At 37.1% G+C, this 11,118-nt stretch overlaps 1 protein-coding gene across 1 annotated transcript; it reads right to left on the reverse strand.

Moving 5' to 3' along the window:
- Positions 1 to 246: 246 nt before the first annotated feature.
- LOC122085114 (bifunctional protein FolD 4, chloroplastic) lies at positions 247 to 9,923 on the reverse strand. Its single transcript, XM_042653555.1, has 5 exons — positions 9,044 to 9,923; positions 4,655 to 4,980; positions 1,356 to 1,592; positions 1,113 to 1,280; positions 247 to 600 (listed from the first exon to the last, which is right to left on the reverse strand). Exons 1-5 carry the CDS (start codon positions 9,219 to 9,221, stop codon positions 430 to 432), a joined length of 1,080 nt encoding a protein of 359 aa, XP_042509489.1. The 5' UTR covers positions 9,222 to 9,923; the 3' UTR covers positions 247 to 429.
- Positions 9,924 to 11,118: the final 1,195 nt, after the last annotated feature.

An 11,118-nucleotide genomic window follows, 5' to 3' on the forward strand; every position in this document is an offset into this window, starting at 1 on the left:
CAAGGGTCAGAATATGTTTATGGTATTTCCATCTCCCACCCTAAGCATATCATTTTCTTGAAATCCTCTTTCATGATTATAAATTTTCCACACCCACGAATTATGGCCTCAAAGTATTTATCTTTGGATCCATGAATCTACGGAACCAATCTATTGGTGGTTCAAGTCCAGAGGCCATATGAGGACTTTTCATAAAACAATACCAACCTGACACAAGATTAGCAAGATATAAAGCAAACCACAATGTACAAAAACATCCTTTTATTTTTCCCTTATACTATCTAATTTAGGTGAGTATTACAACTATAGTCTTGAGATCAGCAACCAAGAAAAATCAGGCTCTAATTGGCACAAAATATAGCAAGAAGGCAAAAATTGCTAATTTTGAGAACTCATTTCCTTTACCAAACTGCTGAAACCACAAAATATTCACTTAAAGTTGTGTGCTCTCTTTGCTGAAATGAGAGTATTTGATAGAAGCATAGCTATAGTCATCGGACCAACTCCACCAGGAACAGGAGTGACAGCTGCAGCTATCTTACATGCGTCCTCATAACAGACATCACCAACCAAGCGGTAACCGCGGGGATTTTTTGTATCCTGAGTCACAAATACAACCTGTTCTTAGTAACAATGAACAAAAGCCAGCAGAGTTTTAATAAAAGAAAACAGAAAATAATTTTTCTTTATTCTTCGAATTTAACAAAAGCAGCCTACTTTGGATGAAAGAGAACCCTTGTTTGAGTCATGAGGATGGATTATAGGGCCATCCTAGTGGTCGAATAGATAGGAATCCTCTGGGCTGGGCACATTAAATTTCAAGGCTCATTTCACCGTATGACACCATATATAGGAATCCACCCATGTTTCTACTATAGTCAACTTAATAACTGGGCAAAGAGGATAATGTGGGTAACATGTCCACAATGTTTGAGCCCTAAACTGATGTAAGGCATAATGGAATTTTTTTCTTCACTCCTATCTCCATGTAGATATCCCCAAACATAGACAAAAGCGGGTCTGTGGAAGCTCAAAGGTTGAAAAGGCTGAAATTGGCAATGCCATAGAATACAATGCACTAATTCAGAAAGATCAAAAGGTGGGCTAGTTACCTCAACTGGATTAATTCCAACATCAATAATGACAGCACCAGGTTTTATCCAACTTCCTCTCACCATGTTTGGTTGCCCTACAGCAGAGATAATAATGTCCGCTTGTCTTGTGATTTCATCTGGGTTTTTGGTTCTAGAGTGCACAATACTAACGGTAGCATCTTCCCTCTGCCAACACCAAAGCAATCAGCTCATTAAAATGGAACAAATTCTGACATAACAGGGTTAAAAAAAGAAATTTACCTGAAGCAACAAGGCAGCTGGCATCCCAACAATGTTGCTACGACCAATCACAACAGCTCTCTTTCCCTTGATTTCAACCCCGTATCTATGCAGCAACTCTATGCATCCTTTGGGAGTGCATGGAACAAACAATGGCTCCCGACCTCGCATGGCAAGACGGCCAATGTTTAATGGATGGAAGCCATCCACATCTTTCTCAATACTGACAGCATTCAATACATTTTCCTCATTCATATGCTGCTCAAAACCCAAAAAGACAATAAATATAGTATTAATCAAGGGTCCCTTCAACTACCTATAGACAAGAAAGAGAATAATAAATTAATGGCAGAAGAGTAGCACACTCCAAGTGTGCCGGTGCCCACACAACGGGCATATCTTTTAACCAATGATCTTCATAGGATACATTCTATCCCATTACTGCAAGGGAAGTTTAGGATTTTACAACATTTTCCAGCAAATTCCCTCCCCAATTTTTTACAACAGTGGTTCAACTTGATCTTATGCTAATTTCAAGCAATAACTTAGGTCTCACACTTTCTAACAGCATTACTGTTCAAGGTCTAAGGTTTAGTGATGTTTACAGGCGCAGAGTCCATTCTATGTCATTTACGGCCTCTGATAACCCCAAGGATTATTGGACTTCAAATTTAATAAATCAACAGTCAAGACATTCGCTTCTTGTATGTAGCCAGGCTCAACATGTGTTGTACTACCGCCTTCCCCAAATTTGTTTCTCTTTCCAATCAACAAAGAACTGGTGCCTTCCATTTATTTCCCAAGCATCATCCTAAACAGCCAGGACCACACAGAACAAGGGATATAATTTTGTAATATCACACCAAAATGTCACTGATATCAAAATTTTTGTACAATCACAACTGTTTCATGTTTTCCTTTCAGAAAAGAAATAACGAAACGGACAATCTGGTGATATCACTAAAGTTGTATTTTGATGCAAGCACAGTAAAGGATTTCCATACAAGATAATTCCCGTTATAGAATAGAACTTCTGAAAAGGACATGGTTTTGCTCCATTCTTCCTTTCTCTAACTTCAGAAATAAATATCTTTGGATAAACTCACTAATCAAATTTACAAGTAAAATCATGAATTGTTAAGCTGAGGCTTAAAATAACTTTCATATACCAAAAATTTTAATTACCAGATCTAATAACCTTTAGATACACTAATGGATGAGAATTAAGCTCCATATTACATATTATACTCCACAGTGGAAAATTGGTACCAGTTTTGCATGTGCATTTGCTTCTGTAAAAATAAATAGATTAATGAATATACTAGTTCCATCCATTATCCTAAGAAATATGGAGGAGTTTAGGTAAATGCCTTTCCTAACAAATTGCATTTTCACCTTCTTCTCCCCCCCCCCCCCCCCCAAACTTTCTAAGCATCACTATTATAAAAGGCATCCAATAGCATTCCAGTCCAACGTTATAACATAAGAAAGATGATACTAGCAAATGGATGAATGTCTGTATGATAAGGTCAAACTACCATCTTTACAGGTTTTTTTTTTTTTTTCCAAAACAGGGGGTGGGTAGTAGCTTGTTTCTCAAATTACATAAAAGCGCTGAATTAATTTTTTTTTTACTATAAACCCTAAACATTTTTCTGATAAGAATAACCCCTGTACATGAGGTACTTCTCATTCAATTCAAAATATTAAAAAAACCAAACATTTGTACTGAACCTCCCTGATTTTTTCCATAAAACCCAAACTTCATCTTTCATACAATAATTGTACTAGATAACACACACTTGACTATTCATCTTACATATAATGCACTAGATAAAACACACTTGAGTATTTACTAAGTTGTCTTAGTTAACTTAAAAATGTGGACCAGTTCACTGAACCCATTAGACTTCTTCAAGCAAAGCCCCTTTTTTTTCTGAATTAGTATGACTAACTTATTCAAACAAGGCTTGAACCAAACTAATAAGAGTAATACCTACTAACCAATGACCAGATAATGCAAGACCAGACCAGTAACTATTACTAGACCCAATTTTGCAGCAGGATCCAAATAAATAGCCCAAAACCCCAAAAGTCAAACTTCTTAAATGAAGGTCAAACTATAGGAATCAATCCCTCACAACAAGTACTAGTACCCTTTAGAATATGAGAGAATTAACGGGCAGATTGACAGTAATTGAGAGTAATTAGAATAATTCAAAACTGAACTAGAAGTTCCAGAAAATATGAAATCTCAAATTAAATCAAATCCCAGAATTGGATTGAAACCAAAGGTAAGAACAATCAAACCCCCAAATTAGAGACCACTCTGATGGCTGGATATGATTTAACTAGGCAAACATTAAAAAATCCAAAACCCAAATATGCAGAAATCAGGAGATTTTGAATAAAACCAGATCTGGAGGTTAGACTAGTCATCAAGTGGTCCTCTTGGGGGACCCTTAAAGCCCCAAAGTTCTAACCCAAACTGAAGGGTGGATCCCACACAGTTGGGGTTGATTCAGTCCAGAAACAGCTCTAAAACAGAGCATCGGAAAGTTGTTAAAACCAGGAATTAATTGACAGAACCCAGCCAGACTAAATCAAAAAACATAATAGCAGAAAAAAGGATGATAGATTAGTTAAAACCAAAAAGTATAGCAGACACAGAAACACCAATCGATCACAGATTCAAATCAAAACTGAATTCACAGGAAAACAGAGAAAAAACAAGAAGAAAGAGGATAAGAAAAAAGGAAGAACCCATCTAAGGCCTTGGGCTTCCCACAGAACCCATGCCAAAGGCAAACAAAATATCTCAATTAATCAAAAAGTACCTGACAAATGGAACTTACAATGCTTTTGGACCAAGCCACTACCAAACCAACTAACCAACTAACTGACTAACACTAAGCTGAATAGGAGACATTCAAATAGAAGTTTAAACTTGAAACACAAATCAGACCCACACGCAGGTGGATAGTTATAAATGAAATTAACTACATGACTTGTAGGAACGAATTAATGAGTTCAAAATAGATTGGACTAAGCCCATGAACTGGGTATACTCAGCCACCACCACCCCACCCCCTTTCAGAGCTGGCTTGGTTCCCTTCCTTATTCCTGCATCAAATACCTAATACTGTTCCTGATCAAAGTGAATGTTCTCAAATGTCACAAACATTGATGTCAGAACAGTGCAAATACAACGACTATTTCCAGAAAACCAATAATTACTATTATACATCACTACCCTAAACAAGAATGAAATGAAAAAGTGAAAATACCATGGTAAAAGATGATTAGATTGAAAAACATACAGAAGGTAGGGGTAGCTGAACAAGAATGCCATGAACAGATGGATCATCATTGAAGTTCAAGATAGACTTGAGCACTTCTGATTCAGTGGAGTCCTCAGGCAAATGAACCTCATAAGAGTTGATTCCCACTGCTTCACAAGCCTTTTTCTTGTTTCGCACATAGGTTGATGAGTCCTTCCTATCACCAACTAGAATGACAGCTAGCCCAGGAACAACATTGATTGCACTTTTCATCCTGGATATCTCACTGGTGATTTCATCTCTAACTTGCTTTGCAATTGATTTTCCATCGATTACATTTGCATTGGTTACAGTAGCCATTGCCACTGTATAAGAAAATCAATAGAAGATGGTAATTGGTAAATGCCGGTGCAGAGAAGTCCATTAGATAAAAACAGTTTTGGTTGGGCAAAATTTACAGGTAAATATTATGGAATAACTAGCATCACTTGATTAGGCATAATAGTCTAGTAAATAATGGACAGCATGACACCATGCAAAAGCAAGTGCATCAACAAAAATTACACTCCCTTTAACAATAGCATTACCAATTTTCTAAATAATGGTTCAATAAACAATGAAGACAAAGTAGCCAATTAAGTCCCCATATTTTCATTAAATCTGGGTAGGTCTACGCATTAAACATCACTGAAGTAAACGAAACATCACAAATAAACATATTTAAATTGCTAGAATTGGTCAGCATTGCCCAACCCCAATATCTTCATTAAGCATCCTAAGAAAAGAGTGATGTAACAGGATTTCCCTCATCAGAAATGTAAAGGTCCAAGTAAGGGTTGGCTGATCAGCCATGTGATTTTTTGTGATAAGGAGTGCCATTTGGCCAATAGGACTATTGGACATATAGAATAGACAGAAAAGGGAACCTCTGACTGGCCCTAACCAGTTGGATAGAGGAAGGTCTACACAACAATGTAAATTCTACCAAGAAGGCCACCTCTCAGATGTAAGTCTATTCAGCCAATTCAAAAGAGAAAATTACAAGAGGAGGTCCTTCAAAATAGACCTTACAGAAAGAGGGTTGGCTCTCTTGTGGGACCACCTGGACTTATATAACACGAAATGGGTCAAAATTTGTAAGAGGTGGCACTAGTTTGGTAGAATAAGATTCCACGTTTTATTGATTTAATTTCTCTTTGTGGCTAGGACATTTTTGGTTCACTGTATATGCAATTCTTAGGATTATCCGATAATATTCCCTCTTCTTCATAAGCATTGGCGAGAGGACCGTATCACATTTCTCAGAATTTGACTCTTTGAACTTAACATTTTTGTTTGGAATTCAGTTTGATGCTACTGTCTAGTCAATTTTACTAATATTCGAATTAATTTTGTGTTTCTGTTTCACTCAAATTCTAGATTTGAGCTCTTTATTTAATTTTAGAAGCAAAAATTCAGCCTTTTTCAGTCCCACACATTTTTATTCAGATCTCATTTAATGGCGTCCCATTTACTTGCTTTCAATGTCGTATGAAGAATTTCAGTTAACTATCTGGCATAAAAAATCTTGCATGATTTGAGAGAGTTACAATTAAAAACTATCACAGGACTTTGATTTAGAGCCATAGTTCATTCAAGAGTCTAATACTACCATTCCCTTCCAAATTATGACGACAAAGGGAACACTATGCTGTATTGCTATTTCTTCTAAGAATGGTTCTTGCTGTGAAGATCTGATTCTTTCATTTTTCTAGATGACGCTTAGAATCCTAGAGTGTGATTGCCTAGGTTCATTTTTACATTTCTTTCTTTAATCTCCTTCATATTTTGAATTTCTGTAGTGAGTCTAGTGACCTGCCAGTGTCTAATAAGTTAATTTCAATAGCTAGAAGTGAAATTAATTTAGAGACTGCAAAGAAGGATCTACATATAGTCTTTATTGACTTAGAAAGGCTTATGAAAAAGTCCCTACAGAGTTAATCTGGCAAGCATTAGAGAAGAGAAATGTTTTAAGTAAATATGTGGACATAGTTAAAGATATGTATAATGGTCTAGTCACGTGTAAGACCGGTGGGGTGACAAAGTAGTGAATCCTCAGTTACAATTGAGTTACATCAAGGATTAGCTTTAAGCCCTTATTTGTAAGGGCATAACATAGATGAATTAACTTGATACATTCAAGATCAGGTGCCATGGTCTATGTTTTTTTCTGGTGATATTGTTTTGATGGAAGAGACAAAAGCAGGGATTAACACCAAGTTGGAATTATGGAGATCAGTCTTGGAATCAAAAGGTTCTAAGATAAGTAGAACGAAAACGGAATATATGGTGTGTAACTTTAGTTACAATACGACGGATAATGAGGAGGTGAAAATTGATGAGAGACAGATTCCGCAAAGTGATTATTTTAGGTATCTGGACTCAATTATAAATAAAAAGAAAAAGGAGAATAGAGGATGATGTCACGTAGAGGAAATTAAATAGTATGAGTGAAGTGGAAAGGTGCGTCCGAAGTGGTGTGTGATCGATCGTCAACATATTCCTTCAAAACTTAAAGGAAAATTTTATAGAATAATCACACGACCAGCAATGATGTATGGTGCGGAATGTTGGGCCATTAAGAAACATTATATAGATAAACTCATTGTAGCTGGGATGAGCAACTTCGATAAATTATAAGCTGCGAGAAAGTAACTTGACGTGGCATAGCCATATACAATGGAGGTCGTTAGGTGCTCTAGTATGGAATAGTGATTCGATTCAAATAAAGAGCTAGGGGTAGACCTAAAATGACTCTGGGAGAAGTGGTGAGGAGAGACATGCATAGGTTAGGCCTGTAACAAGTATGTCTTTAAATAGAGTTGATTGAAGGGTAAGGATCCATGTATCCAATCCCATTTAGTTGGGATAAGGTTGAGTTGAGAAGTGACCCTTTCCATTGTTAGTCAACCATTAAACCCAACCCAGCATAACTAACGTTGCTTATTTGACATTAGCTCATTTTGTGTTCCCTATGCATAAAAAATTAACAATGTTCCTTAAAAAAATACAAATGCTTGATAAGTTTCAAGAGGTTTAAAAAGATAAAAATGATAAATCATATAATACAACATCAGTAGAATCTTTTTCTTTGGTCCCTCAAGGTGTTTTATATTCAATCTCCAAAACATGTGGATTAAAGAAAAGATAGGTGACAAGCAAAATGCCATATAAAAAAAAAGAGCATAAATAAAGGATAAGAAACCTGCTTTTGGCCATAGGTTCTCAATACCCAAAACACAAAGCTAACAACTATGGCTGCCTGCCATTTACTACAGAAAACCTGCAAAAGACCTGAAAACTTTATCTTTTACCGACCTCTAAACTCTAGATAAATCTATGGGACATCCCGCTAGCCAAGAACCTGAACTCAAACCTAAATTCCTCATTGTTATAACCCTACCTTTTGATTGTTGAGATTTCAGATCGGAAGCTAAAGCCATACCTTAATTTGTTTATATCTAAAACAGGCCCTTTCACTTCAAACCAATTTGACATTTATCGAACATCTTAGTGATTGCAGAACCTCAGAAAAAGGGGAAATGGGTCTGTGAACAATCACGGACCATCCCAATTAAAGGAAAAAATGGCTACAATGACCAATTTTTGTAGGGAAAAAAATTCAATACCATGCAAAGTAAACGGCAGGCCAGCAGCTCAAAGTTGCAAACCCTAACTTTTGATTGTCAAAATTTCATACCAAAACACTAATTTGATTTCCAGCCAGTTCAACCTTAATGATTTGTCTTAATGCTACCAGTACCTCACACAAAGGGAAAATCAGTAATGGTCAATAAGGAATGAACCCATTTATAAAGAAGGGGGATGGCTACAAATAACGTAGCGATTTTTGCAGGAAGAAGGCATTCGCTACTGTGCTTTTCAGTTATACTGATCATGTGTATATATGTAATGTAGCCTTTGGAGGGAAAAGAAAAAATGACACAAAGCACTGGCGAACACCAAAGTTTATCAAAAGCAAAGTAATCACGTTTCCTAATTCCCTTTATGTAAGACTCAAGGGAAGCCAAAAAATGTTACATATTTCAGCAGAACACCTCCAAGTCCGAATGCTCAACTGTCAGCAACACTGTCTTTCTCACTAATCACCACAAACGCAAGTAGAGGGAAAAGGCATTCTTTCGCGTAAAGCAAAGGGCAATAGGCCAGAAATTTAAGGAAAAATAATTTGATCTCTCGCAGATAACAAAAATATTTCATCTTCGTTTTTCCTTCTCATAAGAAAGAAAAGCAATAGCTCAACTAAATCTAAAATGAAGAACAAGGCCCTACATCTATCTCTACCATTTCCTGTTCATTTAGGCGAATTAGAATTAAAGATTCCAAAAAAAAGGTGAAGAGAGAGAGAGAGAGAGAGACGGCTCATACCAGTCACAGTCGATGATAAATGTTTACGCTGTGTGCCGAAGCTCAGGCTAAATTTCTTCACACGGGAATGGAGAGAAACCGATTGACGAAACCCAAAAACGGAAGTGCGCATTCTGTCCAATGGAAGAAGATGAGCAGTCGTTGACGAAGAACAATCTGAAAATATCATCGACGCCATAACCCAAAAATAGGGGACGTCAAGGGATTACAGGATGCAGAGAGAAGGAGCTCTGGTCACTCGGAGAACGAGAGTGAAAAGGGTCCGGTTCCGGTTGTGTCCGGTCAAACCGCTGACAGAATTAAAAATTGGGGAAATGGGAAAATTCAGAAATTTAAAAAACAAACAATGAAAATTCGAGAGGGTTTTGTTTAGTTGGCGCCTGGCAGAACAAAGTGAACTCAGTGGGGAATTTCAGGAATTACAAGAATCCCTGATTTCTTTGATGAAGAATGAGTTGAAAGGATTGTGATTGTAAGAGAGACTCAGGCTCCAACACCTGAATCCAAAGGATTGAGTAAGAAGCCAAATTTTGGGAGATAGGTTAAAGATCGACGTCGAGAATTTGACACATCCAGTTGGAATTTGGAAGAATCAAAAGAGAAGAATGTTTGCTGACTTAGGAGATCTACACTGAGGCTGTGACGAACGTCGTAGGCGTTCACTGGCAAAACCTTCGCTTAGTTCGCTGCTTCAGTGAAGAACTTCACTCCTTCCGGCTACAGGGAGAGAGGACGAGGAAGGAACGGTGGGTTAGCACTTATAGTAGGGTTTAGGCGTTTGGCGCATAGGAGGCGATCCGGCGATGTTGTCGATTGTCCTTTTTGTTTTTCTCTCCGTCTTGTTCCAGTAATGCACTAATGCTTGGGACCTTGGGTCGACCGCGAGGACTGGCCAAGTCACTTAGGTCCGTTTGGTTGGTGGGTTTTCAGGAAAGTTTAAGATCCCTAATGTGGAACCGTGGGAAAGGCCAGCTGTCCAACAAAATCTTATTAAATTTTGGAGCTGGAATGGCTACCTGGTCGGTGTCATCACAGGGAACAATCAGAGCAAGCACACAGCAATCTGGGGTGGGGTGATTTTGCACACAGGCATCCAATCACGGGTGGGGTCATTTTTTTATGGAGTTTCGATTTGTTGCATTATGATCTCACTTGATCATATATATGAGCATTTAATGTTATTTTATTTTTGTTATTACAAGAGCGATAGAAAAATACATTTAAAAGCAAAAGATAAGCGGATCCAAATTTCTTTTGACCAACCCTTGTGTCTAGTTGTAACGTTGTATATTTTGATTTGAGTTATAAGTAAAAATTAATGGAAAGTGGCAACTTTTCCACCTCCCTCTTTATATAAACCATCCAAATTCTGCCTAAATCAACTTAAATTGAGTTGCATTATTAAAATCCACAGAATATAGAATAGTTGAGCAACTTTTTTTGGTGAGAGTAACTTAACATTCGTAACCATATTATTCCTGTGAGATAATATCTGCCTCTGCACAAGAAGAGATCATAGACCATGTCAAGATTTTGTGTGTCAAGTGTTGTGTAACTTTTCTGTAATTGGATAAATCAAGTTTTACAGCGCTGCCTAGTTATGTGTTAGAACTGGAATTAACACCTGGACAGAGACTACAAATTTTTATGGTACAGTGCTTTGGCTCAAAAACCAAATGAGATAGTAAGAACATCAGCCATTCACTGCAATTCATCGCACACATCCAAATGATTCTCTATTCTATCTTCATTGGAGAGAATCCAAGACTTTTAATTCTGCAAACAACTGAGAATTGATATTTTAGCTAGTCAGTCAAACTCAAAAAATTCTAAATTAAGTTTGGAATGACAGAAAATTGGTACATGGGTTCAAGACTCGAGAGAATCAAGTGGAGAGTGAGAGCAATAAATTAGCTATAAAACAGAGCATCGGCAAGTCATTAAAACTAGAAATTAGTTGACGCAACCTAGCCAAACTAAATAAGAGAACATGCAGAATAAATGAAGATAGATTAGTTGAAACCATACAAACACCAATCAATCACAGATTCAGTCAGTACTTAATTTGCAGAAAA

Source organism: Macadamia integrifolia, chromosome 7, assembly GCF_013358625.1.
Source record: "Macadamia integrifolia cultivar HAES 741 chromosome 7, SCU_Mint_v3, whole genome shotgun sequence".
Lineage (NCBI taxonomy): Eukaryota > Viridiplantae > Streptophyta > Magnoliopsida > Proteales > Proteaceae > Macadamia > Macadamia integrifolia.